General features: G+C 41.3%; 2 protein-coding genes across 3 annotated transcripts in view; one reads left to right on the top strand and one right to left on the bottom strand.

Annotated features, from left to right (window-relative positions):
* The window catches only part of csmd3a (CUB and Sushi multiple domains 3a), a 382,979-nt gene that overhangs the window by 66,474 nt on the left and 289,005 nt on the right, over positions 1 to 27,500 (bottom strand). The window contains exons 51-55 of the mRNA XM_079626776.1: positions 23,702 to 23,875; positions 18,611 to 18,784; positions 16,318 to 16,491; positions 10,437 to 10,622; positions 6,807 to 6,980 (exon numbers count right to left, since the gene is read on the bottom strand). Of these exons, the coding sequence (XP_079482902.1) occupies positions 6,807 to 6,980; positions 10,437 to 10,622; positions 16,318 to 16,491; positions 18,611 to 18,784; positions 23,702 to 23,875 (882 nt within the window). The remainder of the gene's footprint in view (positions 1 to 6,806; positions 6,981 to 10,436; positions 10,623 to 16,317; positions 16,492 to 18,610; positions 18,785 to 23,701; positions 23,876 to 27,500) is intronic.
* The window catches only part of slc25a32b (solute carrier family 25 member 32b), a 249,864-nt gene that overhangs the window by 111,514 nt on the left and 110,850 nt on the right, over positions 1 to 27,500 (top strand). The gene's annotated exons all lie outside the window — the stretch shown is intronic.

Raw genomic sequence — 27,500 nt, 5'->3', positions numbered from 1 at the left:
GAGGAGTGTGAGACTCGCGGAGAGGAGTGTGTGTGACTCGCGGAGAGGAGTGTGAGACTCGCGGAGAGGAGTGTGTGACTCGCGGAGAGGAGTGTGAGACTCGCGGAGAGGAGTGTGAGACTCGCGGAGATGAGTGTGAGACTCGCGGAGAGGAGTGTGTGACTCGCGGAGAGGAGTGTGAGACTCGCGGAGAGGAGTGTGTGACTCGCGGAGAGGAGTGTGTGACTCGCGGAGAGGAGTGTGAGACTCGCGGAGATGAGTGTGAGACTCGCGGAGATGAGTGTGAGACTCGCGGAGAGGAGTGTGTGACTCGCGGAGAGGAGTGTGAGACTCGCGGAGAGGAGTGTGTGACTCGCGGAGAGGAGTGTGTGACTCGCGGAGAGGAGTGTGTGACTCGCGGAGAGGAGTGTGAGACTCGCGGAGATGAGTGTGAGACTCGCGGAGAGGAGTGTGTGACTCGCGGAGAGGAGTGTGAGACTCGCGGAGATGAGTGTGAGACTCGCGGAGAGGAGTGTGTGACTCGCGGAGAGGAGTGTGTGACTCGCGGAGAGGAGTGTGTGACTCGCGGAGAGGAGTGTGAGACTCGCGGAGAGGAGTGTGTGACTCGCGGAGAGGAGTGTGAGACTCGCGGAGAGGAGTGTGTGACTCGCGGAGAGGAGTGTGTGACTCGCGGAGAGGAGTGTGAGACTCGCGGAGAGGAGTGTGAGACTCGCGGAGAGGAGTGTGTGACTCGCGGAGAGGAGTGTGTGTGACTCGCGGAGAGGAGTGTGTGACTCGCGGAGAGGAGTGTGAGACTCGCGGAGAGGAGTGTGTGACTCGCGGAGAGGAGTGTGTGACTCGCGGAGAGGAGTGTGTGACTCGCGGAGAGGAGTGTGTGACTCGCGGAGAGGAGTGTGTGACTCGCGGAGAGGAGTGTGTGACTCGCGGAGAGGAGTGTGTGACTCGCGGAGAGGAGTGTGTGACTCGCGGAGAGGAGTGTGAGACTCGCGGAGAGGAGTGTGTGACTCGCGGAGAGGAGTGTGAGACTCGCGGAGAGGAGTGTGAGACTCGCGGAGAGGAGTGTGTGACTCGCGGAGAGGAGTGTGAGACTCGCGGAGAGGAGTGTGTGACTCGCGGAGAGGAGTGTGAGACTCGCGGAGAGGAGTGTGTGTGACTCGCGGAGAGGAGTGTGAGACTCGCGGAGAGGAGTGTGTGACTCGCGGAGAGGAGTGTGAGACTCGCGGAGAGGAGTGTGTGTGACTCGCGGAGAGGAGTGTGAGACTCGCGGAGAGGAGTGTGTGTGACTCGCGGAGAGGAGTGTGTGACTCGCGGAGAGGAGTGTGAGACTCGCGGAGAGGAGTGTGTGTGACTCGCGGAGAGGAGTGTGAGACTCGCGGAGAGGAGTGTGTGACTCGCGGAGAGGAGTGTGAGACTCGCGGAGAGGAGTGTGTGTGACTCGCGGAGAGGAGTGTGTGACTCGCGGAGAGGAGTGTGAGACTCGCGGAGAGGAGTGTGTGTGACTCGCGGAGAGGAGTGTGTGTGACTCGCGGAGAGGAGTGTGTGACTCGCGGAGAGGAGTGTGTGACTCGCGGAGAGGAGTGTGTGACTCGCGGAGAGGAGTGTGTGACTCGCGGAGAGGAGTGTGTGTGACTCGCGGAGAGGAGTGTGAGACTCGCGGAGAGGAGTGTGAGACTCGCGGAGAGGAGTGTGTGACTCGCGGAGAGGAGTGTGAGACTCGCGGAGAGGAGTGTGTGTGACTCGCGGAGAGGAGTGTGTGACTCGCGGAGAGGAGTGTGAGACTCGCGGAGAGGAGTGTGTGACTCGCGGAGAGGAGTGTGAGACTCGCGGAGAGGAGTGTGTGACTCGCGGAGAGGAGTGTGAGACTCGCGGAGAGGAGTGTTTGACTCGCGGAGAGGAGTGTGTGACTCGCGGAGAGGAGTGTGAGACTCGCGGAGAGGAGTGTTTGACTCGCGGAGAGGAGTGTGTGACTCGCGGAGAGGAGTGTGTGACTCGCGGAGAGGAGTGTGTGACTCGCGGAGAGGAGTGTGTGACTCGCGGAGAGGAGTGTGTGACTCGCGGAGAGGAGTGTGTGACTCGCGGAGAGGAGTGTGTGACTCGCGGAGAGGAGTGTGTGACTCGCGGAGAGGAGTGTTTGACTCGCGGAGAGGAGTGTGTGACTCGCGGAGAGGAGTGTGTGTGACTCGCGGAGAGGAGTGTGAGACTCGCGGAGAGGAGTGTGAGACTCGCGGAGAGGAGTGTGTGACTCGCGGAGAGGAGTGTGTGACTCGCGGAGAGGAGTGTGAGACTCGCGGAGAGGAGTGTGTGACTCGCGGAGAGGAGTGTGAGACTCGCGGAGAGGAGTGTGTGACTCGCGGAGAGGAGTGTGTGGCTCGCGGAGAGGAGTGTGTGACTCGCGGAGAGGAGTGTGTGACTCGCGGAGAGGAGTGTGAGACTCGCGGAGAGGAGTGTGAGACTCGCGGAGAGGAGTGTGAGACTCGCGGAGAGGAGTGTGTGTGACTCGCGGAGAGGAGTGTGTGACTCGCGGAGAGGAGTGTGAGACTCGCGGAGAGGAGTGTGTGACTCGCGGAGAGGAGTGTGAGACTCGCGGAGAGGAGTGTGAGACTCGCGGAGAGGAGTGTGAGACTCGCGGAGAGGAGTGTGAGACTCGCGGAGAGGAGTGTGTGACTCGCGGAGAGGAGTGTGAGACTCGCGGAGAGGAGTGTGAGACTCGCGGAGAGGAGTGTGAGACTCGCGGAGAGGAGTGTGAGACTCGCGGAGAGGAGTGTGAGACTCGCGGAGAGGAGTGTGAGACTCGCGGAGAGGAGTGTGAGACTCGCGGAGAGGAGTGTGAGACTCGCGGAGAGGAGTGTGAGACTCGCGGAGAGGAGTGTGAGACTCGCGGAGAGGAGTGTGAGACTCGCGGAGAGGAGTGTGAGACTCGCGGAGAGGAGTGTGTGACTCGCGGAGAGGAGTGTGAGACTCGCGGAGAGGAGTGTGTGACTCGCGGAGAGGAGTGTGAGACTCGCGGAGAGGAGTGTGAGACTCGCGGAGAGGAGTGTGAGACTCGCGGAGAGGAGTGTGTGTGACTCGCGGAGAGGAGTGTGTGTGACTCGCGGAGAGGAGTGTGAGACTCGCGGAGAGGAGTGTGAGACTCGCGGAGAGGAGTGTGAGACTCGCGGAGAGGAGTGTGAGACTCGCGGAGAGGAGTGTGTGTGACTCGCGGAGAGGAGTGTGTGACTCGCGGAGAGGAGTGTGTGTGACTCGCGGAGAGGAGTGTGTGACTCGCGGAGAGGAGTGTGTGACTCGCGGAGAGGAGTGTGTGACTCGCGGAGAGGAGTGTGAGACTCGCGGAGAGGAGTGTGAGACTCGCGGAGAGGAGTGTGTGTGACTCGCGGAGAGGAGTGTGTGACTCGCGGAGAGGAGTGTGTGACTCGCGGAGAGGAGTGTGTGACTCGCGGAGAGGAGTGTGAGACTCGCGGAGAGGAGTGTGTGTGACTCGCGGAGAGGAGTGTGTGACTCGCGGAGAGGAGTGTGTGACTCGCGGAGAGGAGTGTGTGACTCGCGGAGAGGAGTGTGTGACTCGCGGAGAGGAGTGTGTGACTCGCGGAGAGGAGTGTGTGACTCGCGGAGAGGAGTGTGTGTGACTCGCGGAGAGGAGTGTGTGACTCGCGGAGAGGAGTGTGTGACTCGCGGAGAGGAGTGTGTGACTCGCGGAGAGGAGTGTGTGACTCGCGGAGAGGAGTGTGTGACTCGCGGAGAGGAGTGTGTGACTCGCGGAGAGGAGTGTGTGTGACTCGCGGAGAGGAGTGTGTGACTCGCGGAGAGGAGTGTGTGACTCGCGGAGAGGAGTGTGTGACTCGCGGAGAGGAGTGTGTGACTCGCGGAGAGGAGTGTGTGACTCGCGGAGAGGAGTGTGTGACTCGCGGAGAGGAGTGTGAGACTCGCGGAGAGGAGTGTGTGACTCGCGGTCTCTTCTGTTCTTGGTCAATATAATCTGCACAGAAAGCCTCTCAGGTTCGGCACGACACGAGTAACGAGGATGTTTCATTAGTGGGTGAACTGTTCTTTAAAAGAAGAAGATGTGTGTGTTAGTCGGACTCGAACAGACAGCTCGTCAGCAGAAAGAAACTCGTGCAGTGTGTCACGCAGAGACAGAAGTCATTATTCAGCTGAACTTCATTAACTCGTGTGAGACTGACACATAATGACAGGAAATAAGACCCAAGACAAAGATGAGCGTCACTCAACAATCTGCTCACTCTCCTGCATGATTTCTCTGTCAGACTCAAGTCAGCCTGAACAACGGGACAAAGAACCTGCGTGTTGTCTGAGAGCAATACGCCACGAGCCGCGTGTGTTACTGTGATTTTACCACGAGAATGGGAGAAGCGTTTATTAAACGGAGAAAACTGAATTATGATTTAAGATTTGCTTCACTCCCGGCCTTTACATCATTTTTGTGCCGTTTTATGCACAAGAGCACCTGAAACTACTGTAATGGATTATATTCTTCATATTCATTTCAGTTATTTCAAAGATAACATAACATTACAACATAAGACATAACACAACACAACACAACACGACACGACACGACACAACACGACACAACATAACACGACATAACACGACATAACACGACATAACACGGCATAACACGACACAACATAACACGACATGACATGACGTAACATAACATGACATGACATGACACGACATAACACAACACGACATAACACGACATAACATGACATGACATAACACGACATAATACAACACGACATGACACGACATAACACAACATGACACGACACGACATAACACGACACGACATAACACGACATAACATGACACGACATAACATGACACGCCATAACATGACACGACATAACATGACACGACATAACACGACATAACATGACACAACATAACACGACATAACACAACACGACATGACACGACATAACACAACACGACACGACATAACACGACATAACCCGACATAACACAACACGACATGACACGACATAACACAACATGACATGACACGACACAACACAGGACGACATAACACGACATAACACGACATGACACAACACGACACAACATGACACGACATAACACGACATGACACAACACGACACAACATAACACAACACGACATGACACGACATAACACGACATGACACGACACAACATAACACGACACGACATAACACAACACGACATGGCACGACATAATACAACACGACATGACACGACATAACACGACACGACATAACACAACACGACATGACACGACATAATACGACATAACACAACACGATATGACACGACATGACACGACACAACACAACATAACACGACATAACACAACACGACATGACACGACATAACACAACACGACATGACATGACACGACATAACACAACACGACATGACACGACACAACATAACACGACATAACACGACACGACACGATATAACACAACACGACATAACACGACATGACACGACACAACATGACACAACACAACATGACACGACATAACACAACACGACATAACACGACATGACACGACACGACACAACATAACACAACACAACACGACACGACACGACATAACACAACACGACATGACACGACACAACATAACACACAACACGACACGACATAACACAAGACAACACGACACAACACGACACGACACAACACGACATGACACAACACGGCATGACACGACATAAAATAACATAACATAAAATAACATAACATAAAATAACGACATAGCATAATTTAACATAACATGATATATGACATAAAATAAAATAACAATACGAAATACACAAAATAAAATGACATGACAGTAACATACTAACATAACATGACATAACATATAACAACATGACATCAACATAATAACATAACATAAAATACAACTTAACATGACATAAGATGACATAATATGACATAACATCAACATAACATAAAATAAAATGACATAACAACAACATAATATAAGACAACATGACATAACATATAACAACATAACATACAACACAACATGACAACAACATACTATAACATAACATAACATAACATAACATAACATAACATAACATAACACAAAATAACACGACATAACATAATAACGACATGAAATACAAAATAAAATGACATGACCACAACATAACAACATGAAAAAAACATAATATAACATGACGTGATTTAGGACATAAGAACATAACACAACACTAAATACCATAACATGACATAACATCAACAATAAACGGTGGAGAAATCACTGTAATGGATTATATTCTTTATATAAATATCCGTTCTTTCAGAGAGCCTCCCAGCCCACCAACAGCAAACCAGCCGGAAACACAACAGCACTGGGCAAACAACCAATGACAATTACCATTTATTTCTGAAATTACTTTTAATATCCATGCTCTGTCTCTCTCTCTCTCTCTCTCTCTCTCTCTCTCTCTCTCTCTCTCTCTCTCTCTCTCTCTCTCTCTCTCTCTCTCTCTCTCTCTCTCTCTCTCTCTCGTCCACAAACACAGAGCTTGATGTTGCTTAATCAATACAGCCGTCAAGACTAGCGATGCAACCGCGAGCCACGGAGAAACGTATAATTATAGTTATATAACTAATGTAGAGAAGTTACTGCACAACACAAATGCATGCTCTCTCTCTGGTTTAAAACACAATTAATATTCAGTAATATTATTGATTTAACTGCACATACTGTCAGATGAGAACAACATTTGAACTGAATTTTGCTGGATAATGACACAAACTAAGAGCGGGAGTGTCTTACCTGAGCAGTGTGGCTGCGAGCCACTCCATTGGCCGTTCAGCTGGCAGGAGCGAGTGGAGTCACCAATCAGAGCTCGGTCTTCTAAACACCTGTAGTGAACTGTAGATCCGAAGGTGAACTTCTCTCCCGTCACAACGGCATGAGGAGGAGAACCAGGGTGACCACAGTCCACCTCTGTAGGAGATACACATCAGTCACAGCTCGCTTTAATGTTTAAAGACCCCCTGTAGCCATTTATTCCTTAAAACTCATCTCTGATCAGCAAAATGACACATTTAGATGTCTTCATGTCTTAAAATAGCTTGAATGTAACTCGACACCCTTGCCTCATTTAGTATTCGCGGAGGTTACTATTGTCATGAGTTATTAATAGTATAAAATCAAATTCATAATTCAAGTTTACATTACATGTTGTTGAAACACTAGCATTTACAAAATGGTGGTAAACCTGAAAAAAAAAGAGAGACAAAATGGCGTAATGACAATGCAAGTTGACTCGACAGATTCGGTGTGGGTCTGGCTTTAACCCTCTCGGAGATCACCAAGTCCTGTATGGGGGACGTTTAGCAACGAGGAAAAGGATCTCGTACGATACGTAACGTGTGCAAGATTACAGAGAACACATCTCTAGATTCAGCCCTGCTTTCTGTCTTCAGCAACAACACAGTTACTCTGGGACTCAAAGTTCACATTATCATGCATAATCCTTTTGTTTCTGAGCACTATGATATTTGTTTGTGCAACAAAAGCTTATTTATTGAATTTCAGTCTGACTTACTTCGCTTAGCATCCATAATGTATTTGATAGGTGTCTGAAAGATATAGTTAAAAGACAAAATCTCTAAATTTTTGCTCTGAAATAGTGTTTTTTCCCCAATAAGAGGAGCCAGTGATTAACCAGTGATTCGATTTTAGAATTTTTTCAAAATTTTTCTATTTCTGCCACATCGTGGAACAACAACATACAATCTGACAGTGATAATCTCTGATTTGTGATTGATTTGGTTGCGAGTGCAGTGCGCTTGCAGAGACTCCGCCCACTCTCTCTTCTGATTGGCTGTGATTTGTAATTGATTTGGTTGCGAGTGCAGTGTGCTTGCAAAAAGACTCCGCCCACACTCTCTTCTGATTGGCTGTGGTTTGTGATTGATTTGGTTGTGAGTGCAGTGCGCTTGCAGAGAGGCTCCGCCCACACTCTCTTCTGATTGGCTGGGATTTGTGATTGATTTGGTTGTGAGTGCAGTGCGCATGCAGAGAGGCTCCGCCCACACTCTCTTCTGATTGGCTGGGATTTGTGATTGATTTGGTTGTGAGTGCAGTGTGCTTGCAGAGAGGCTCCGCCCACACTCTCTTCTGATTGGCTGGGACTTGTGATTGATTTGGTTGCGAGTGCAGTGCGCATGCAGAGAGGCTCCGCCCACACTCTCTTCTGATTGGCTGTGATTTGTAAATGATTTGGTTGCGAGTGCAGTGCGCTTGCAGAGAGACTCCGCCCACACTCTCTTCTGATTGGCTGTGGTTTGTGATTGATTTGGTTGCGAGTGCAGTGCGCTTGCAGAGACTCCGCCCACACTCTCTTCTGATTGGCTGTGGTTTGTGATTGATTTGGTTGCGAGTGCGAATGGACAGACTAATTGCTAGTCGCCGGAATCTTAATGCGTCTATTTTAGGACACGGTTTTAACTCGAAAGCAACTAAGAACTTATTGAGTTGAACTCGAGAACTCGATCAGTCCAGTGTGTGAACCGAATCAGTTTATTTGCAATCCAGTTCTTGAGTTCAACTCTCTGATTCAATGCTGGCCCTTTAAATTATGCATAATTACATGCAACTAATCCTCAACCAAACCCTAATCCTTCCCTAACCCTATAGTAAGTACATGTAGTTAATTAATATTACTCAGTACTTAAATATATAATTACACTGTAACAATGACGCCTTAAAATAAAGTGTAACCCAGCTGTATTTTTATTAACAAAGATGAACAAAAACAGTAACAAATGCATTGCTCATTGTTAGTTCATGTTAGTTTAAACACTAACTAATGTTTAATAGATGAACCTTAGTGTAAAGTGTAACGAAGTGAACTACAGTCGTTCAGATTTGCGAAGTGTGTAGTTGTTCACATCTGAACAGCATTAATTCATCTGAAGAAACACACATAAGCTCTTCAATTTCATTTAGCTAAGCTTCTTTTCAGGCCTGGGTTTGATGTTTGCTTTCTTTTGAATTGTAAATGCAGCCGAATAAAGCCGAGGAGGTGCAGATCTTCATATTCATCAGACTGAGCGGCTGACGGGGGAAAGGGGCTGCTTATTAAAACTCCCGAGTAGCCTCCGTCGACTGAGTAAAGTGCAGAATTACCCTGTGTACACTTGAGAGAAAAACAAGACTAATAGACAGCGAGCGGGATTGTTGCCTTTCCTTCACGCTCGGCGCAAGTATCTCGCTGGAAACAGACGAGAAACGATCAAGTTCAGGTTTGAAGCAATTACAGGGACAGAGATGGAGAGCGAGAGCAGGAGGCAATTACTTTCTCACAGGCAAATGAACACGTCTCTCTAATGAACGTGCTCTTGACCTTAATACTCCTCGCTTTGGAAAAACTGCAGAAAAGGTGCGTTGAATCCACTGCTGTCCACTGCGGGGAACTCTGGGAAACTTTTAAAGCTCTCGCACAGCTTTGAGCCGAACGCTGCACTCGACTGCGCGCTGGCTAACCGGGGGCAGTTACTATCAGAGAGCTCAAAGACTGGCGATGATAAAGCCTAAATAATGAGAAATACCGTATATACCCGACGAGGTTTTTGTCCTAAAAATAGGCTGAAAAATGGAGGGTCGTCTTATATTCGCGATATAGACAAAATCACAAGGGAGAAATAACGAATGAATATGAAATAGTGACTGAAACGCGACCCATTAACACAAAACCAGCTTTCCCTTCCAAGATGTTAATCTGCACAAAAATCCTGATAATCGAGCCGTCGTCTGACGAAATCAAATACACATAAGATCAAGACAATATCTGTGCTGTGATTTCGGCTTTACTTGCATGTAAAATTAGAGAAGCAACATAATATCTGTGTTTAATGTTTAACTGAATTAAAACGCTACTCCTCTATGCCGCGCGAGACGCAGAGCGAGCGAGCGAGAGAGAGAGAGAGAGAGAGAGAGAGAGAAGTGTGCGCGCGAGACACAGAGCGAGCGAGCAAGAGAGCGAGCGAGAGAGAGAGAGAGAGAGAGAGAGAGAGACAGAAGTGCGCGCGCGAGACGCAGAGCGAGAGACAGAGAGAGAGAGAGAGAGAGAGAGAGAGAGAGAGACAGAGAGAGAGAGAGAGAGAGAGAGAGAGACAGAGAGAGAGAGAGAGAGACAGAGAGAGAGAGAGAGAGAGAGAGAGAGAGAGAGAGAGAGAGAGAAATAAGGTGTGTGCGCGTGCTGGAAGAGAGATAATTAATTAGTGCAATTTTCAAATAAAATTATTTTCTGTTGAAAACCAGATTTTTTCCACAAAAATCTCTTTTTGTCCCAAAAATAAGTCTGGAAATGGGGGGGTCATCTTATATTCAGGGTCGTCTTATATTCAGGGTCGTCTTATATTCAGGTATATACGGTAAAAGACACAGACGTACCCAGGCATTCTGGTAACGGTTTGTCCCAGTATCCCACCGGCTGGCAGGTCAGAACCGACGAGCCGAAGAGGTAATATCCGGGATTGCAGTCGTAGGAAACCACGGTCCCGAAAGTGAAGTTCCCGTACTCAATCTTGCTCTTCCTGATGGAGTTTGCTGGAATACCGGGATCTGTGCAGTTGACGACTGAACAACACACACAGAAAATGGATAATAAGTGTTGCAAGCCACGACAATTCATAAATAAAATACAATCATGTATTTGAGGAGATGTATTTTATCATTTTTGTTTATATATACACACTAAAGTTGAAAAGTTTGAGGTCATTATGATTTTTTAATGTGTTTGAAACAAGCCTCTTCTGCTCAACAAGACTACATTTATTTGATAAAAAATACAGTACTAGAAAATATTATTACAAGATAAAATAACTGTTTTTATGTGAATATATTATAAAATGTAATTATTTATTCCTGAGATCAAACCTGAATTTTCAGCATATATATATATATACACAGTAGTCAACATTTGAAGTGGAAATTTTAAACAATAACTGTTCTTGTCTTGAACTTTTTTGATCCACTTCAAATGTTGAATACTGTATATATATGAATGAAAAATGAATGTATATAAATATATTCAGGATTTTTTCATTAATAAAAAGTTCAATAGAACAGCATTTATTTGAAGCAGAACTATTTTGTAACATTATAATTACCGGTGCTTTACTGCCAATTTAATGCATGCTTGCTGAATAAAAATATTAATTTAAATTATTACATTAATAAAAAATATTAATTTAAATGCTTACATTTAAATTATATTAATTACATCATAAATAAAGGGTGGTGGAGTATCACATTTTCCACAAAAATATTAATCAGCAAAACCAGTTTTCAACGCTGATAATAATCATAAATGTGTCTTGAGCATCAAATCATCATAGAATAATTATCGAAGGATCATGTGACTCTGAAGACTGGAGTAATGATGCTGAAAATTCAGCTTTAATCACAGGAATAAATTACACTTTATAATATATTATACATAGACAACAGCTGTATTATATTATAATAATATTTCACTGTTTTTACTGTAATTTTGCTCAAATAAATGCAGCATTGGTGAGCAGAACAGTTACAATATTTACAATAACTTAAGCTATTTTATAATTTCAAACTTGCTGCATAACAAAAGTAAATAAAAAAATAGAGTATCTCCACCCGTTCGGTGAGATAAATCGTTTATTTGTCCATTATTATTGGACAAAAGCACATTCCAGTCATGCAATCAAGCCATCATCACCGCTGATCTCTTCATGCGTTCTGTTGTCAGAGTCGAGCACTCCAGCCGATCCTCCGAGACACTCATAATCACGCCGCTAACAAAGCAGAGATTAGCTTCAAAACATACATCTCATCTTCTGATTTGCAGGGCTAATCTGTGGCTATTCAGACCCGAGTGAATGAGTGTCTGTCGCTGAAAGAGGGCCAGAGGCTCTCAGAGATGAAATTGGTCATTTCTATTTTAACCGCAGAAGCCTAGAAGTCATTTCCATCAGCGCCACAGTGCGTAGCTCTCGCTGTAACAGGGCTTTCGCACCGGTAGTTACAGGATCGAGCCACCAGGGTGGTTCCCAGAGAACTGATGGTCCCATAGGAAAGTTTTCCTGGTTGCGTAGGAAACTCTGCAGTGGCGTGAGACACGTTTGTTGTTGAGACTTTTATTTTGACGGCGCTGAGAACGCCAGAGCCTGAACACACAGCGCTAGCATTCTCCAGTTCATTAGTTTATTAGATAGAACTTTATATGTTTGAGATTCAAGCAGCTGTAGTTATGTACTTGTGTTTGTGCTAGAGAAATATCCAAGACATTTGTGAGAACATATTCTACAAGTGTGCAACTCTCATTGGCCCTCATTTATGAAAAGTGCGTACACCAAATTTCCAGCGTACACCCAAAACCACGGTGTACTTTGTGATTTATCAATATGGACGTTGGCGTACGGCACGCTCGAATCCTACGCCAGCTCAGGAGGTGGTGTACATGTACGCACGTTTTGAGTTAGTGCTGAAATGCGCAGAAAAACAATTCCTAACACCACAGAACGCACTGACAAACTAAAGATATGATATATTATGACCCACTGTAAAAAAACAACAACATAGAAATGATAAACTTCAGAGTTTATTAGTGTGAGTTAAGCCCGGCAGGTGCGCACGGACTGGGTTCAGGAATGAAAGGCTTTTAATGACCAAACAATAATTCAGACTGACAAAATAATTAAAAAGACATTCTTCTTCTAAATAACAATAAGCGTCATTAATAATCAAAATCATAATACTAATAAGAAGAATATTACAAATTGTCATGCAATTATTCACATCATCACCACTATTGTACACCCCATTACATGTGTCATCATGCGAAATTCAACGCTAACAGTTTCAAAACACGTGCTGTAAAATAATGCATTGTGATTGGAGAGGCAGGTGTTGCGTACACCTGAATTTCAAAGGTACGCACAGCTTTATAAATCAGGCGGTGAGAGGAGTGTAAGCATAATCTTACGCCAACATATACGCCCGTTTCCACGCAAGATTGATAAATGAGGGCCATTGGATGAATGCACACACTGATTTGTGGATGAGGAAAATTTCTCCGTGACTTCACATTTCTTGATGCATGTGTGAATGCGTTTGCACCATATTCACTGCAGCAAAGATGCGAGTGTACGAGTTTCTGCATTTGTGATTTGTAGAATAGGATTTGTGCACCGGCAATGAGGAATTTGAGAAGGTGTAACTGTTGTGTTGTGTTTGTGGGAGAGGGAAAAAGTATCTTAAAACATTTCTCTCTCTGACTTCAGATTCACTGATACACATGTGTGGCTATTGTCTACAACTATATATTCCACTGTCACAGGCGTTCAGCTGATTTGCACATCAATTACATGCCAACTAACTCTCATTAGAGTCAGTGGCGCAAAAAGTGTGTATGCGCTATAATGCGGCGCATGGGGGCGCCAACGCGATTTTTTTGGGGGGGTATTTTCTATATGTAGCTGCTGGTGTGCGTTTCTAAATCATTTCTACATTTCCTCAATGTTATATAATATTTTAGAGGACTAACAGGCTAGAGTAGGCGCCGTGAACGAGCAGGAACGAGTAGTGAGTTGTCGTCGAAAAAGATGGATAAAGCAAAAAAGCTGTCGGGGGCTAAACATAAATAAGAAAGAGGGAAAAGGAGATGGCGTGTAAATTGATGCGACAGCAGCTAAATAAGTGGATGGTGAAAGGCAACATTAGGATTTAAAGTGTGACGTTCAGGCATGTAGGCTAATGCCAGCGGGACTAGCGGGAGATTCCCGGTGGGCCGACGTGCTTTTTGCGGCGGTACATCTCATACATTTTTTTTTTTTTTACCCCTGAAACTTATTTTGTTTTCCGTCAAAATAAAATATCACGTGCTTATCTCTTTCAAGTATAGAAATGAGTAGAATTACAAATTAGTTTCCTTTATTTTTCAGTGCATTTGTTTTACAATACATGGCTATTACTATCATGGGATTAATATTATAACTATTATTATGTTGTAGTGTAATGTAGACAGACACTGTAACTAAAAGAGGTTTGAATTTTTCTTTGTTTAATTTGTACACTGAATATCATGGAACTTTTCATTTTGAACTCTCAAATTTTCAGATCTTTCAAATTTCCCCGAACCCCCCTAGAGGGACAGAGTTCAATTGGAGTATAGTTCAATTGTATTAATAAATGACAATTTTATACTTGGCACACTTATTTCTTTCTTTTTTTGGACAAATTTGCCAAAATGGTTGCTGCGTACCCCTCTGACACCGGGTAGTTGCGCCCCGGATTAGAGTATTAGTAGACTCTCTGCTTAATATCTGCCAACTCTTTATTGTGATGCTCCTCAACAGACGTTATACAGACTATATTTTAACGTTATGGGTTGGGAGCCTTGTATGGTGAAACAAAAGGTGGAAGTAATAAGATTGTGGAATCGTTTTATAAAATTACCTGAAGACAGACTTATTCGGAAAGTTTTTGATTGGGAAAAGCTCACAATTCTCCTTGGTCAATGGAGGTCCTTGGAATACTTTCATCAGTAAAAGCACAGTATATATTTACAAATACTTTACAAGGTGATATATCTATTTTATATAGCAGATATAGCAGTTTTTGTTTAATTCTTATAAAGAGCCATGGCAATGGCAGGTGTTAAAGGGATAGTTCACTAGATGTCGCCTTGGCTACGGCAGTTCATTGGAACGAATGTCTTTAATGCGACGTCTAGTGTATATATATCTATGCACCAGTCTGCGCACACGTCACACAGAAGGAAGCGCGCGCGCCCTCAGATCACTTGGACGTGGTTGTGTAAAAAAGATAAAAATTATATAAATACTGTTCGTTTTCTCACACAAACCGCTCGTTTCGTGTCTTAGGCCATCAATGTGTACTTACATTTACGAGTCATTAAGTCATGATTAATTTGGACTTCTCTGTGCATGCTCTTTGAGGTGGACCCCATAGACCTGCATGATATGACTGTCAGACAACAACGGTTTGACCTAAAAATATCAAAATTGAAACTACTGTGGAAACAAAGGCACCTACATCTTGGATGCCCTTGAGGTAAGATAAAACATATCAAAAATTAATTTCAAAGTGAACTATCCCTTTAAATAAGCCTTATGTCAAATGTTGGTTAACTAGATTACAGGGGTCTTTGTGTGCCCAGCTCAGAGCTGGGGGGTTGCCCTTGCTACAAAGGTGTCCCAGAAGAGGACAGATTATGTGTTTTGTGTGATTTAATGGTTGTTGAGGATAAATGGCATTTTTTTTTTTTTTTTGCCGTTATATCATGATTTAAGAATGGGTATGTTTGAGAGAATTCAATATAAAAAGCCTGATTTGTTTTGGATGACAGATTGGGGATATGTTGAATTGGCTTTTTGAAAATGAAATCTATAGTTCGGCTAGATATGTGGAAAAGGCGTGGAAACTTAGGCAAAGGAATTTATATCCTGACCTAAATTGACGGTGTCTTGTCTTGTTTTTGTTTGTTTATATTGTGAAAATGATGGTAATGTATGATGGTCATCTTCCTATGTTCTTTGTATGATGGTCATCTTTGTGTATTATGTTTGTTTTATGTCATTAGTGTCTTTTAAGCCTATTTGGGCTGGGCATGTAAGTGCAAGACACTTTAATAAAAAAAAATAAAAAAAATAAAAAAATTAAATAAGTAACTTTGCAAGTACATGTCAACTTATTCTAACCCTACCAGTCTACTAACACTCTAGTCAAGTCACCTTCACCTTTATACAGCGCTTTTAATAATATATATTGCTTTAAAGCAAGCTGCTATATGTACAGTGATAACAGGAGATTACAGTAACAGAAAGTGTTTAGGCTTTACAGCAGCTCTAGAATAAAGTTATTGTCCAGATAAAGTTAGTTTTTGATTGATTCACTTCCGTTATAAAGATCATTAGTTATTAACTTATTTGGCCGGTTACGCGACACCGTTCTAAACCTTTTAATGTGTTCTGACCGTTCATTTGCACGAGAACAGTGTTTGGTGCTTGAGAACGCAAACTTGAAACAGGATCCAAGGTGCAAGTTTAGATTTTTTTTTTTTTTACTGTACGTTATCATCACTTTGTAAACTTCAAAAACGTGAATCTGTGAAAATGGTAACGGCGTGCACATGCATACTACGTGTTTAGTCTACACGCTAATGAGAGTTAGCAGACATGTAGGTGTAACGTTACTTCAACAGAATGTGTTAAAGGGACCATCACAGTAACGTGAAACCCTCCAGTGAGAACAGAGCGGATGGGGTCCAAACCTCTGCATGATGGCGGCTGGCGGCTCCACTGGCGGTCCGACTGGCACTGCGCTCGAGACGGGCCTTCCAGAATATAGCCGTTATTGCAGAAGAAGTTCACCACGTCGTTCAGGTTGAAGCCGTCGCCCACCGTGCGACCGTAGATCGGGCTGCCGGGATGACCACAGCTAACGGCTGAAACACAGACCAGGAAAACCACCGTCAAAAGTGTGAATAAACCAGTTCATTCTTTAAAGTCCCCCTGTAGTCAATCATTTATCCCTTAAAACTCATCTTTGATCATCAAAATTACATATTTAAATGTTTTTTCCTTGAAAATATCTTGAATGTAACTCGACACCCTTGCCTCATTTATGCGCGGTTCTATGAATATGCAAATGAGCCCCGCCTCCACTCACTCACTCACTCACTCAGAGATCCACTGGTTGACGATCACACGTTGATCTGGGGTGCGTTTCCCGTACAACTATATAGCTCGCTGCTTAACTACCATAGTACGATGCATCGTTGGAGAAATCAACTAGCTCGTCACGACTGTTTCCCGAAACCATATGTCGCAAAGTATCGTTCAACCACGCTGGTTTATGACGTCTCGCACGTGGTGAACTAATAAATTATTTTAATAAATCTGTTTGAGATCGAATTAACGCTAGATTTTGTCATATAAGTTACAGACATGGCATCTGAAGACCATTTCTCATTTTTCTCAGTTAGTTTGCTTTATTACCAGACTCAATATTTGTCTCGTTCTTACACAGTAGAGCACGTTCGCACATGCGCAGTCTTCAAAAACGGTGTTTTAAATCTCTTGACAAACTAAAAGACGTAAATTACATTTGTATGAATTCTAAATAAATAACACGGGTTGTGCTGAATGTCAGCTTGCTTATTTTGCTAAAGATAAGGATTTATTCAGTCTACATCTCATGTAAACTAGAAACTCTGCTTCTAACCACAGCTCGAGAGCCGTCGCTCCAACCACACAAGTTTGCGATGCTGTTTGCGAACGTTCGTTGGAACGATGGTTTCGGGAAACACCAAATCGTTGAACTGCTGATAACGACGGAACTTGCGATCATAGTTGGCTAACGATGCTTTCGGGAAACGCACCCCTGATTGGTTACAAGGTAGTGTGTGACGTCAGAAACACCAGCGATTTCAAACCGTGTTTTTGAGACTGTCTTTGGTTCACTGCAGTTTTAAGCAGAAAATACTCAGCAATGCTGTCCACTTATGAACTTACACATGATTTAAGCGTATTAAACACACCACATAGACACATAAACAACATTAAAACCTGGATTTTCACCACAGGGGGACTTTAATATTTGTATTTAAATTTTTTTAATGAAAAAAACCCCCTGTAAAAACCCACAGTATTGCAATAGAGCATCTTCGGTGAGATAAAACCATTTATTTGTCCATTATTATTCAACAAATTATTCAAATTATTGAACTGCACTGTTCAAATTCATTTGAAATCATTATTTATATTTGTGCAGCCCCATTTTCTAGATCAGAAGGTTTTTAAGATTATGGATGCACAATATATCGGCATCGGCCGATATCGGTTCATTTTTAATGTTATCGGCCAATTTAGATAATTTGCCAGATATGTTAAAGCTGATAAATATTTCCTTCAGCTGAGACTCTTCAGATGCGCACTGTTCAACATGATGGTTTTAAATAGCTTGAAATATGATTGAAATCACTTTAAAAACGGAAAATACGGTAAAGTGCAAAATGTGCAGCGTATCGGATACATAAAATTATAACGAGAACATCATAATTGTGTGTTTGGGACGTGGCTTTTAATGTTGAGACTTTTGTTTTTGTGTCAGGCTCTCAAAAATTATATAAAAATTTGGATTTTAGGTTTATCGGCCAATATATCGGTTATCGGCTTTCAAATATAAAGAATCATCGGTTATCGGTATCGGCCAAAATGTTCATATCGGTGCATCCTTAGTTTAGATAATGAACATTCAGTCAAGTGTGTGCTTACTTTTGACTGCAAGCATATTTCCATCAATTATAGAATAAGAGTCTCCAATGCTTGACGAGAAAAATTAAAATGCACCATGTATTTATGCATTTATCTAAGAAGCTTTGCTTTCGGCATCACAAATAGAACAAGGCAAGCGTCCACATCTCCCACACAATACCAGGAGTGTTGGTGTTCTTCATCGGAAACACAGGATGTGTGTGTGATGGGTTCGCCTGCATTACATGTCAAACTAATCCTCTTGGATGTGAACCAAACGCGGTGTGTGTGTTATTGCGTGTCACTCACACACACAGGACGGGAGCTGCCCGGACCAGTCGTGATCCTGTTGGCAGATTCGCACGGAGGATCCGATGAGCCGGAAACCCGGATTACACTGGTAAACTACGGTGTCCCTGTAGCCGAAGTTTTCCCCGATCACTTGCCCGTTCACGATCCGCTCCGGAACGCCGCAGTGGCCGGCTGGGAGAAGAGCGGGGAGAGTGTGTCGTCACATGTGCTCACAAGACAACATTTCTATCAACCAATCAGATTTCAGGGCTAGAAAAACTGACAACACGTGATCTATAAATGGATGTATGAAACATTAAACACAGGGGTTATTATGACAGTCAAGGCATATTCTGTTGGGTTGGTTATACATTAGTGCTGGGCAATGATTAAACGCATACAAAATAAACGTTTTTTACATAATATATGTGTACTGTGTATAATTAATTTGGATATATAAATACACACACATGCATGTATATATATTTAAGAAATATTAGCATGTATATATATTTAGATTATATATAAATATACATATTTTATATATAAATATTAGGGCTGTCAAAAGAATAATCGCAATTAATCGCAACCAAAATAAAAGTTTGTGTTTGCATAATATATGTGTGTGTACTGTGCATAATTATTTATATATATAAAAACACACACAATCATGTATATATTTAAGACAAATTGGTTATATTTATATATAAAATATTTATATATAATACAAATTATATAAATGTATATACAGTATATAAATGCAAATATTTCTTAAATATATACATGAATGTGTGTGTATTTATACATAATAATTACACACTGTACACACACATATATTATGCAAACACAAACTTTTATTTTGGATGCGATTAATCGCGATTAATCTTTTGACAGCCCTAATAAATATACATATTTTATATAAATAACACATTTTGGTTGTGATCGTTGCCCAGCACTATTTCACATATGAACGATCATCATCTTTTGAACATGTGATTCATATACTGATGTTTCCTGTGATTAAATTAAAGACTATAAGTGCACCTTTAGTGAAACGCACCAATATATACATGAATTTGTGTTCAAAAAAGAATAATCAAAAGTGTATTAAATCAATAAATGTTACAAAAGATTATATTTCAAATAAAATGTTGTTCTTTCAATTCATCAATGACAAAATTAATCACGGTTTCCACAAAAATATGACTGTTTTAAACACTGATAATAATCATAAATGTGTCTTGATCATCAGATCATCATATTATACTGATTTCTGGAGGATCATGTGACACTGAAGACTGGAGTAATGATGATGAATTCAGCTTTGATCACAGGAATAAATTACACTTCACTATATATTCACATAGAAAACTGATATTTTAAATTAAAATAATATTTCACTGTTTTTACAGTATTTTTGCTCAGATATTCTTGCATAAATGCAGCTTTGGTGAGCAGAAGAGCCTAAAAAGACATTAAAAAGTCTTTTGAACAGTTTTATTGCTTGGACTTTGTTTCTCAGTTTGTATTTACTTGATTAATTATTTGAAATGTTTTATCACTGAGGATAATAAACGCAATAAAACTGTTATGATTCCTTGTTCCCCAAAATCCCATAAAGAGACTCTGACGGATAAGTGGATTATGAGAATCGCTGGTAAAGTTCCCAGCCTGTGATTTGATATGAATGTGATTGCGGGACTATAATTGTGTAAATCGTGTGCGGTGATGAACAGAGATATTCATCACGATCCCCCCAGAGAACGAGTGTTCAGTCCCACACTCTCCAGCACGCGTCCGAGGTCAACAGACGGGGTTTAGGTGGCCAGAGTAATGCACAGGGCTTGCTTTACTCCGAGGCGACGTGATGGGAGAGAAAGAGAGACGGCGAGTGCAGGGTTTCTGCTCTCAGATCTGAGCGATGACAGAACTCAGCCGAGGCCGACACACTTCACAGCGCATCGACTTCTGCAGAGCGATCTCTTCTTCACCTCGGCCGTCTCTCTCCTCAGTTTCTGCTGGAGCCGTCAGCATGCCTTACTTCAACTTAGTTTTACAGTAATCCTGTTTAGCTGAATACCTCGTGGTGAAAAACTACATTACCCATGATGCTACAGAAAATTCCACCAATCAGAGTCGAAACAAGCCAAAATATCTCGTTAGCTCCGCCCACTTCCTTGAATCCCTGCGAATTATGTCATCGAGTCGTTCTCCCTACGCTCTCAAAACACTTGAAGATTTGTATGAATAAGCATATTTTGCAATACACTTAAATTATATTGTTTTTATACATATAACCAACTTCTCCCCCCTCACTAAAGCTGTTAAAGGTACAATATGCAAGATTTTCTGCCACTAGAGGCGCTACAGCTTGATGACGATGTGAAGGAGCGTGGAATGATAGGAACTGTCGTTTTTAACTCCACCGTGGATGTAAATCAGACGGGAATCGAAAAATCATGTTCATGGATGAGGCAAAGTTCTATTTTTATAAATGTTGCGTTTAATGACATGCTTTTATTTCATTAAAATGAATTAACCGCAAGAAAAGTAAGGTTTAACACTAAATTGGTTATCATGTTACTGTATTTGTCGAACTCATTGTTGTGATAACGCTGCGCAGTTTTACGTGTTCTAAACCATTGTTGTAAAAGTGCATTCGAACACACACATCATTTGCCAAAAGACGGATAAATCCTTATGTATAACACATGCAATATTTATTTACATGGCCATAAACACCAGACGTGATAAACAATGTCAATAAACTAAACACAAGCCTAAAGCAATAATACTATCCTTACATAAACATAACTATTACCTAATGCTACATTTGGAATATATAAAATTGACCCGTGCGTTTATGGGACTTGTGTTTGTCGACAGAACCGGCTGCAGTCGGTAAAGAATAACATGTTCCATAACGACTGCGCGAAACCGGCTAACGTTTGTTGCTTGATAGACGCTACAACTACAGCCTCCGCATGTGTCCAGGACTCCGCGCAGTGCGAGCGGACACTGAGGCTAACGCGGATATGACGCACTGACTGGCGACTCCAGTTTACCCGCTCACACGTCCCGCTTCCTCGGTTAAAATCACAATATTCTCACGATTTAAAAATAGTTGGAAACATTTGGGATATTGTAAGTAATAAACTTAAAATATATAACACTGGCCTTGTGATTTTGGGATATTTTAATGCACAAATATTACATATTGTACCTTTAAGTTCTCGTATCTTTGTATCTTTGTCTGATTTTCAAATACTTTTTTGCTTTAAATCAAAGTGTGTTGTGATTCTCCTCAGCTGGTTTGGTTTGGTAAATCCTTCAGTTTTGTCGTTGTGTGTGTGTGTGTGACACTGTACATGAATATTGATAATTTCCACTGATAATTCTCCATGTGGATTTCTACTGTACACCTGAATTATTATGATGGTTATAAGTACATTTTAAGGTAAAAGACAAATTTTGATAGTTCAAGTAGATTGGTATATTAACATTATATCACTCACACAGTGCCATTGTGTAATGAAACAGTGTCACCATATTTTTATAAAGTGCCCCTATTTTAAAGATCCTAATGTTGTTTTGGAGTCTCCCACAATAGACTTACATGCATCCAAGTTCAAAAAACACTATAATTTGCTGTAATATACACTGCACATCTCCTCATTTCTCAAAGAGTCTGAAACGGTTCGTTAGAAGATTCAGTCTCTCTAAACTCCGCCTCTCTGAGAGCTGCTCTGCTCTGATTGGCCAGATAGCCCAGTCTGTTGTGATTGGTCGACCGCTTACAGTGCATGTCGGAAACTAAATGTCCATTAACATCTGAATTTTCCTCAGTGTTTGATACACAGTTTCCATCCACTTGTCAATCGAATTATCTGAAGTTCGGTAAAAAAACTAACGTGAATAAAGCTGGTGAAAGTGTGTTTCCATCCGACGGCTTTAAAGTGGATAAAAACCCGTGCGTAATGACGGCACATGCTGTTTTGCGATCAAATTGGTATTTCGAATTGATTTGAGACATTATAAGGTGTTTCCATTCATTTTCGCACCGAATCGCACAACATTCAAGCCAACATTTGCGAACAAAGTTTTGCTAGACAAAATGCTATTCATAATTTATTCTGCAAATAACGTTTCCATCAGCGTTTATCGCATAAGCCGTATATCGATCAAGATAATATGATGATACCGAACGTATTTAATTTGAGTCGATATTCATGAAATTCAATCGAATTTTACTGTTTCCATAAGGCATTTTTCATTCGATATCACTTAACGTGGATAAAAACGTGTGTATGGAAACATAGCTACTGATATAAAGTGTCGGTTTTACCGCATCAATCTCATCAAAGTGGATTTGGAAAGTCTTCTCGACATGAACAACACAAAACTCTTCCAGTCTCAGATACACTACAGTGTTTGAGGGCGGAGCTAAGAGACGCTGCTCAGCCAATCAAGACCAGAGGCTGGCATTATGCAAATGAGTTACATTGTAACAGGAAGTGAGACTGGAATTACTGACGACTCGTTTCAACCGTTCAGAATCAATTCTTTCTTTTAGGAGACAATAACTTTATTTGTCGTGCAATTTGATCTTTGACATTCACGACAGCTGCATTACAAGGCATGAAATATAATATTTGAAAAAGCATAATAGGGGCACTTTAAGGTGAATTTGTGGCCGTTTCTTAACTGTAAATTTAACTATATTTTTCACAGTGCAGGAAAAACATGAAGATGCATATCTTGAATCTCTTTGGATGAATAAGTGATTCGTATACATATTAAATGACATTTAATTCTCTCTAAGATCCCCCCACACACTGAGAAACACCGCAATGTTTTATGGGAATGCTTCTGTCAAGGTCAAAAGCGGTCTCTAAGAAGGAATAATAATGATGCTTCACTAACTCGTATCTGCATGTGAGGACACAGGTGCATGCATAAAAAATACAATTATTAAAACCACTGTTGCCATGGCAATCCAGACTAAATGCCACTGAACCCGCCCTGGCCTTCCAGGAGCCGGCGTCCATTAAAAGGTCAGCGCGATGCTAACGCACGGGGATGCTGTGAGAGACGAGGGTTGTGTGTTACCGAGACAGTGTGTTTCTGTGCCGCTCCAGAGACCCGAGGACAGGCATTCCCGAACACCCGAGCCCACCAGGATGAAGCCCGAGTTGCAGGTAAAAATAGCGGTTGCTCCGAAGGTCGTCTGTGTCCCAATTTTCTGTCCATTAGGAGGAGTGGGCAGCTCTCCACACGAGATGACTAAAGTAAGAGGCGATAGAGAACACAATGAGTGGAAAACACCGCGGATAATGCACACGACATGAGGACGATATCAAGACCTCTGAACGGAGGAACCTCAGGATTAAAACGTTCATCAGGTTTAAAGCTTTACGAGGCACTTGATAGATTTAGATCACTAAAGCACAAGCACACTGCAAAACGTTTTCAGGGTTATTATTGTTAACTAAAACTAAAAACATTTCTGTTCACTGAAATAAAATCACATAAATATTATGTTTATAAATACCGGTTGAAACTTTGAAATAAAAACCGGTTGAAATGTTGACTTGGCAATGAACTGAGATGATTTTAAGTTGAAGAACTGAAATGTAAGTTTTACTTCTCCGTTCTCCCCACTCCATTTCAAGCATAAGTGTATAAGTTATTATTATTATAGCTATTATTATTATTATTATTGTGTATCTTTTCTGTTGTCACATTATGTGCTTGAAATAAAGAATGAAAGAAAGAAAGAAAGGAATAAAAGAAAGAAAGAATGCAAGAAAGAAAGAATGAATGAAAGAAAGAAAAGAAAGAAAGAATGAAAGAAAGAAAGAATAAAAGAAAGAAAGAAAGGAATAAAAGAAAGAAAGAATGCAAGAAAGAAAGAAAGAAAGAATGAAAGAAAGAAAGAAGAATGAAAGAATGAAAGAAAGAATAAAAGAAAGAAAAAAAGAAAGAAAGGAATAAAAGAAAGAAAGAAAGAAAGAAAGAATGAATGAAAGAAAAAAAAGAAAGAAAGAAAGAAACAGAAGAAAGAAAGAATGGAAGAAAGAAAGAAAGAATGAATGAAAGAAAAGAATGAAAGAAAGAAACAAAAGAAAGAATGAAAGAAAGAAACAAAAGAAAGAATGAAAGAAAGAAACAAAAGAAAGAAAGAAAGAACGACAACATATTAAGAGAAACAATATCAAAGTTAACTCAGTTTATGCTTAAAATAAGAAAAACTATCTGCCAGTGTTGTAAGAAAAATAAACTTTAAATTAAGTTTATGTTTTGACCCCACACTGTAAAAAAAATTGCTGCGATTATTTAGCACAACTTAAAATCCAACATTGTTTCAACTTTAAAAAGTATGTGTTCAAGCTTGACTTAAAATATTAAGTTTAACTTAAGTTTAGTTTGGTTAAGTTGGATATTTAAGTTATCTCAACAAATTTTAAAGGATAATTCCGGTATTTAACACCTTGAGTCTATATTGTAGTTTGTTTTGGATGAACAAGAGTGGTGGACAACATTTTTTTGACAATGGTTCCTCTCTCGAGTTTTTGACTATAATAGAATTGGCCATGGACCCATTTAACATTGGAGTCAATGTGCATGTCCGAAAATGTCATTAAAACAGCCAATAATGTTCGTTTACAAAACTGTTAAACTCACCGAGTGGTTAGTGGTGTTCGTTGATGATTATAAACAATATATCGTCGCAATATATGATTCCAATCCGTTTATTTTGCTATAGTGGAACTATTTTTTCAACAATGGGATTTTACAAAATGACGAATAAAACACGACAGAAACTGTATTTCGCAACACTTTTTGTTTCTGGAACATCAACTAACATCACTAATCACTCGGTGAGTTGCACAGTTTTGAAAAATAATGTTAAAGGTTGTTTTAATGACATTTTCGGACATGCACATTGACTCCAATGTTAAATGGGTCCATGGCCAATTCTTTTATAGTCAAAAACTCGAGAGAGGAACCATTGTCAAAAAAATGTTGTCCACCACTCTTGTTCATCCAAAACGAACTACAATATAGACTCAAGGTGTTAAATACCGGAATTATCCTTTAACTAATCGCAGCCACATTTTTTACAGTGCATTAGCAGATGTGTTCTTGTTTTAAGAAGTCATTCTTACATTTAGTCATTTAATTTTGATCATTAGTCTCGGTCTTGATTTAAGAATGTTTAGATAAATATGTGAATGAAAAAAGACAAAAATATAATTTGCAGTGTAAGCTTTTTTTTTGTTGATGACTTTAGGATTATAATGTTACAGAAACACAAATGATACGATTGTTACATTTAAAAACACACTTCCTCTTTAACAACCATTCTACCATAACTGATGAGTAATAGCCAGCTAAAGTTCAGCATGATATACTATATTCATATCTCCATTAATAACTCCATTCATATCGATGTGGAAACAGTAGAAGCAGGAGATTTGGGCAGATCTGGATATCTTCTTATATATGCGCTATTGTTCTGGAGCGTTTACCACAGCGCTCATCATTGCATCTGTGCTCATCATCTTCCCTTCGACTGCTGTTTCTGAAAATTGTTCTCTCCAGGATCCGTCAGACGCCATCAGTCATAAAGCGGCTCTAATGTGTGGATCGTGGCCCTTATACACACATCCATCACGACTGTAGTTACAGCACACACACACACACACACACACACACACACACACACACACACACACAACATTGATAACCCAACCGTCTGAGGACAGCAGATGCTGATGACACACGCACGCACACACACACACAGAGACACAGACACACACACACACAACATTGATAACGCAACCGTCTGAGGACAGCAGATGCTGATGACACACGCACGCACACACACACACACACACACAGAGACACAGACACAGACACACACACACACACACACACACGGATCCTAAACTGTGTGTTAAAGAGGAGAACGCAGGCTGTGTGTGTGTGTGTGTGTGTGTGTGTGTGTGTGTGTGTGTGTGTGTGTGTGTGTGTGTGTGTGTTGTCATGCTGAACGTCACCATATAAAGCCTTTTAGGAAGTCACTATGCATTATTTAATATGAATTAAGAGTTACAATTTGTAATGGCTACAAATGCATGCTTTTGTTAAATGCTTGTGCAAAAAGAAGTGTAACCTGCAGATGATCCCTTAGAGAACTGTAAAAAATAAAAATAGAAATCAATATTATAAAAAATAAAATAAAATAAAAAGCAATATATATTGCATTTTTGATGCAATGTTTCAAAATCCACATACAAATATGTGTATGAAACCTAATGATGCATTATGCATTTTATCATTTCCATGCAGCCGCTGGGAATTATGGGAAATGTTTTCTGTTTGCACCAGCATATCTCCTCATAATCCATCAAGATGAATAGAATTATCCTGCTAACAGTAAACACAATACATGCGACTATCCGAACTCCACATTCTCAACTTACATTATAAAACAATTATGACACAAACTAATCAGCTTCCACTTGAATGAATATTAAAATTAAAACTTTCTATGAAGCCAATGCTTATAATGAATTAGCCACATTTATACTTATTTATAATATTACTATTCTACTGCAATTACATTTATATTATTTTTTATAATTACTTATAAGTCATGCATTGCTTTTTCTATTCATCTTGATGGATTATGAGGAGATATGCTGGTGCAAACAGAAAACATTTCCCATAGTTCCCAGCGGCTGCATGGAAATGATAAAATGCATAATGCATCATTAGGTTTCATACACACATTTATATGTGGATTTTGGAAAAATGCATTAAAAATGCAATATATATATGCATGATTTATTTTTTTGCAGCTCTAAATTGCAAGTAATGTATTATATTCTGTGACTGTCAG

The sequence above is a fragment of the Phoxinus phoxinus genome, assembly GCF_949152265.1.
Source record: "Phoxinus phoxinus genome assembly, chromosome: 10".
Classification (NCBI taxonomy): domain Eukaryota; kingdom Metazoa; phylum Chordata; class Actinopteri; order Cypriniformes; family Leuciscidae; genus Phoxinus; species Phoxinus phoxinus.
The sequence above is the reverse complement of the archived record's forward strand: the minus strand, read 5'-3'. Positions and strand labels throughout refer to the sequence as shown.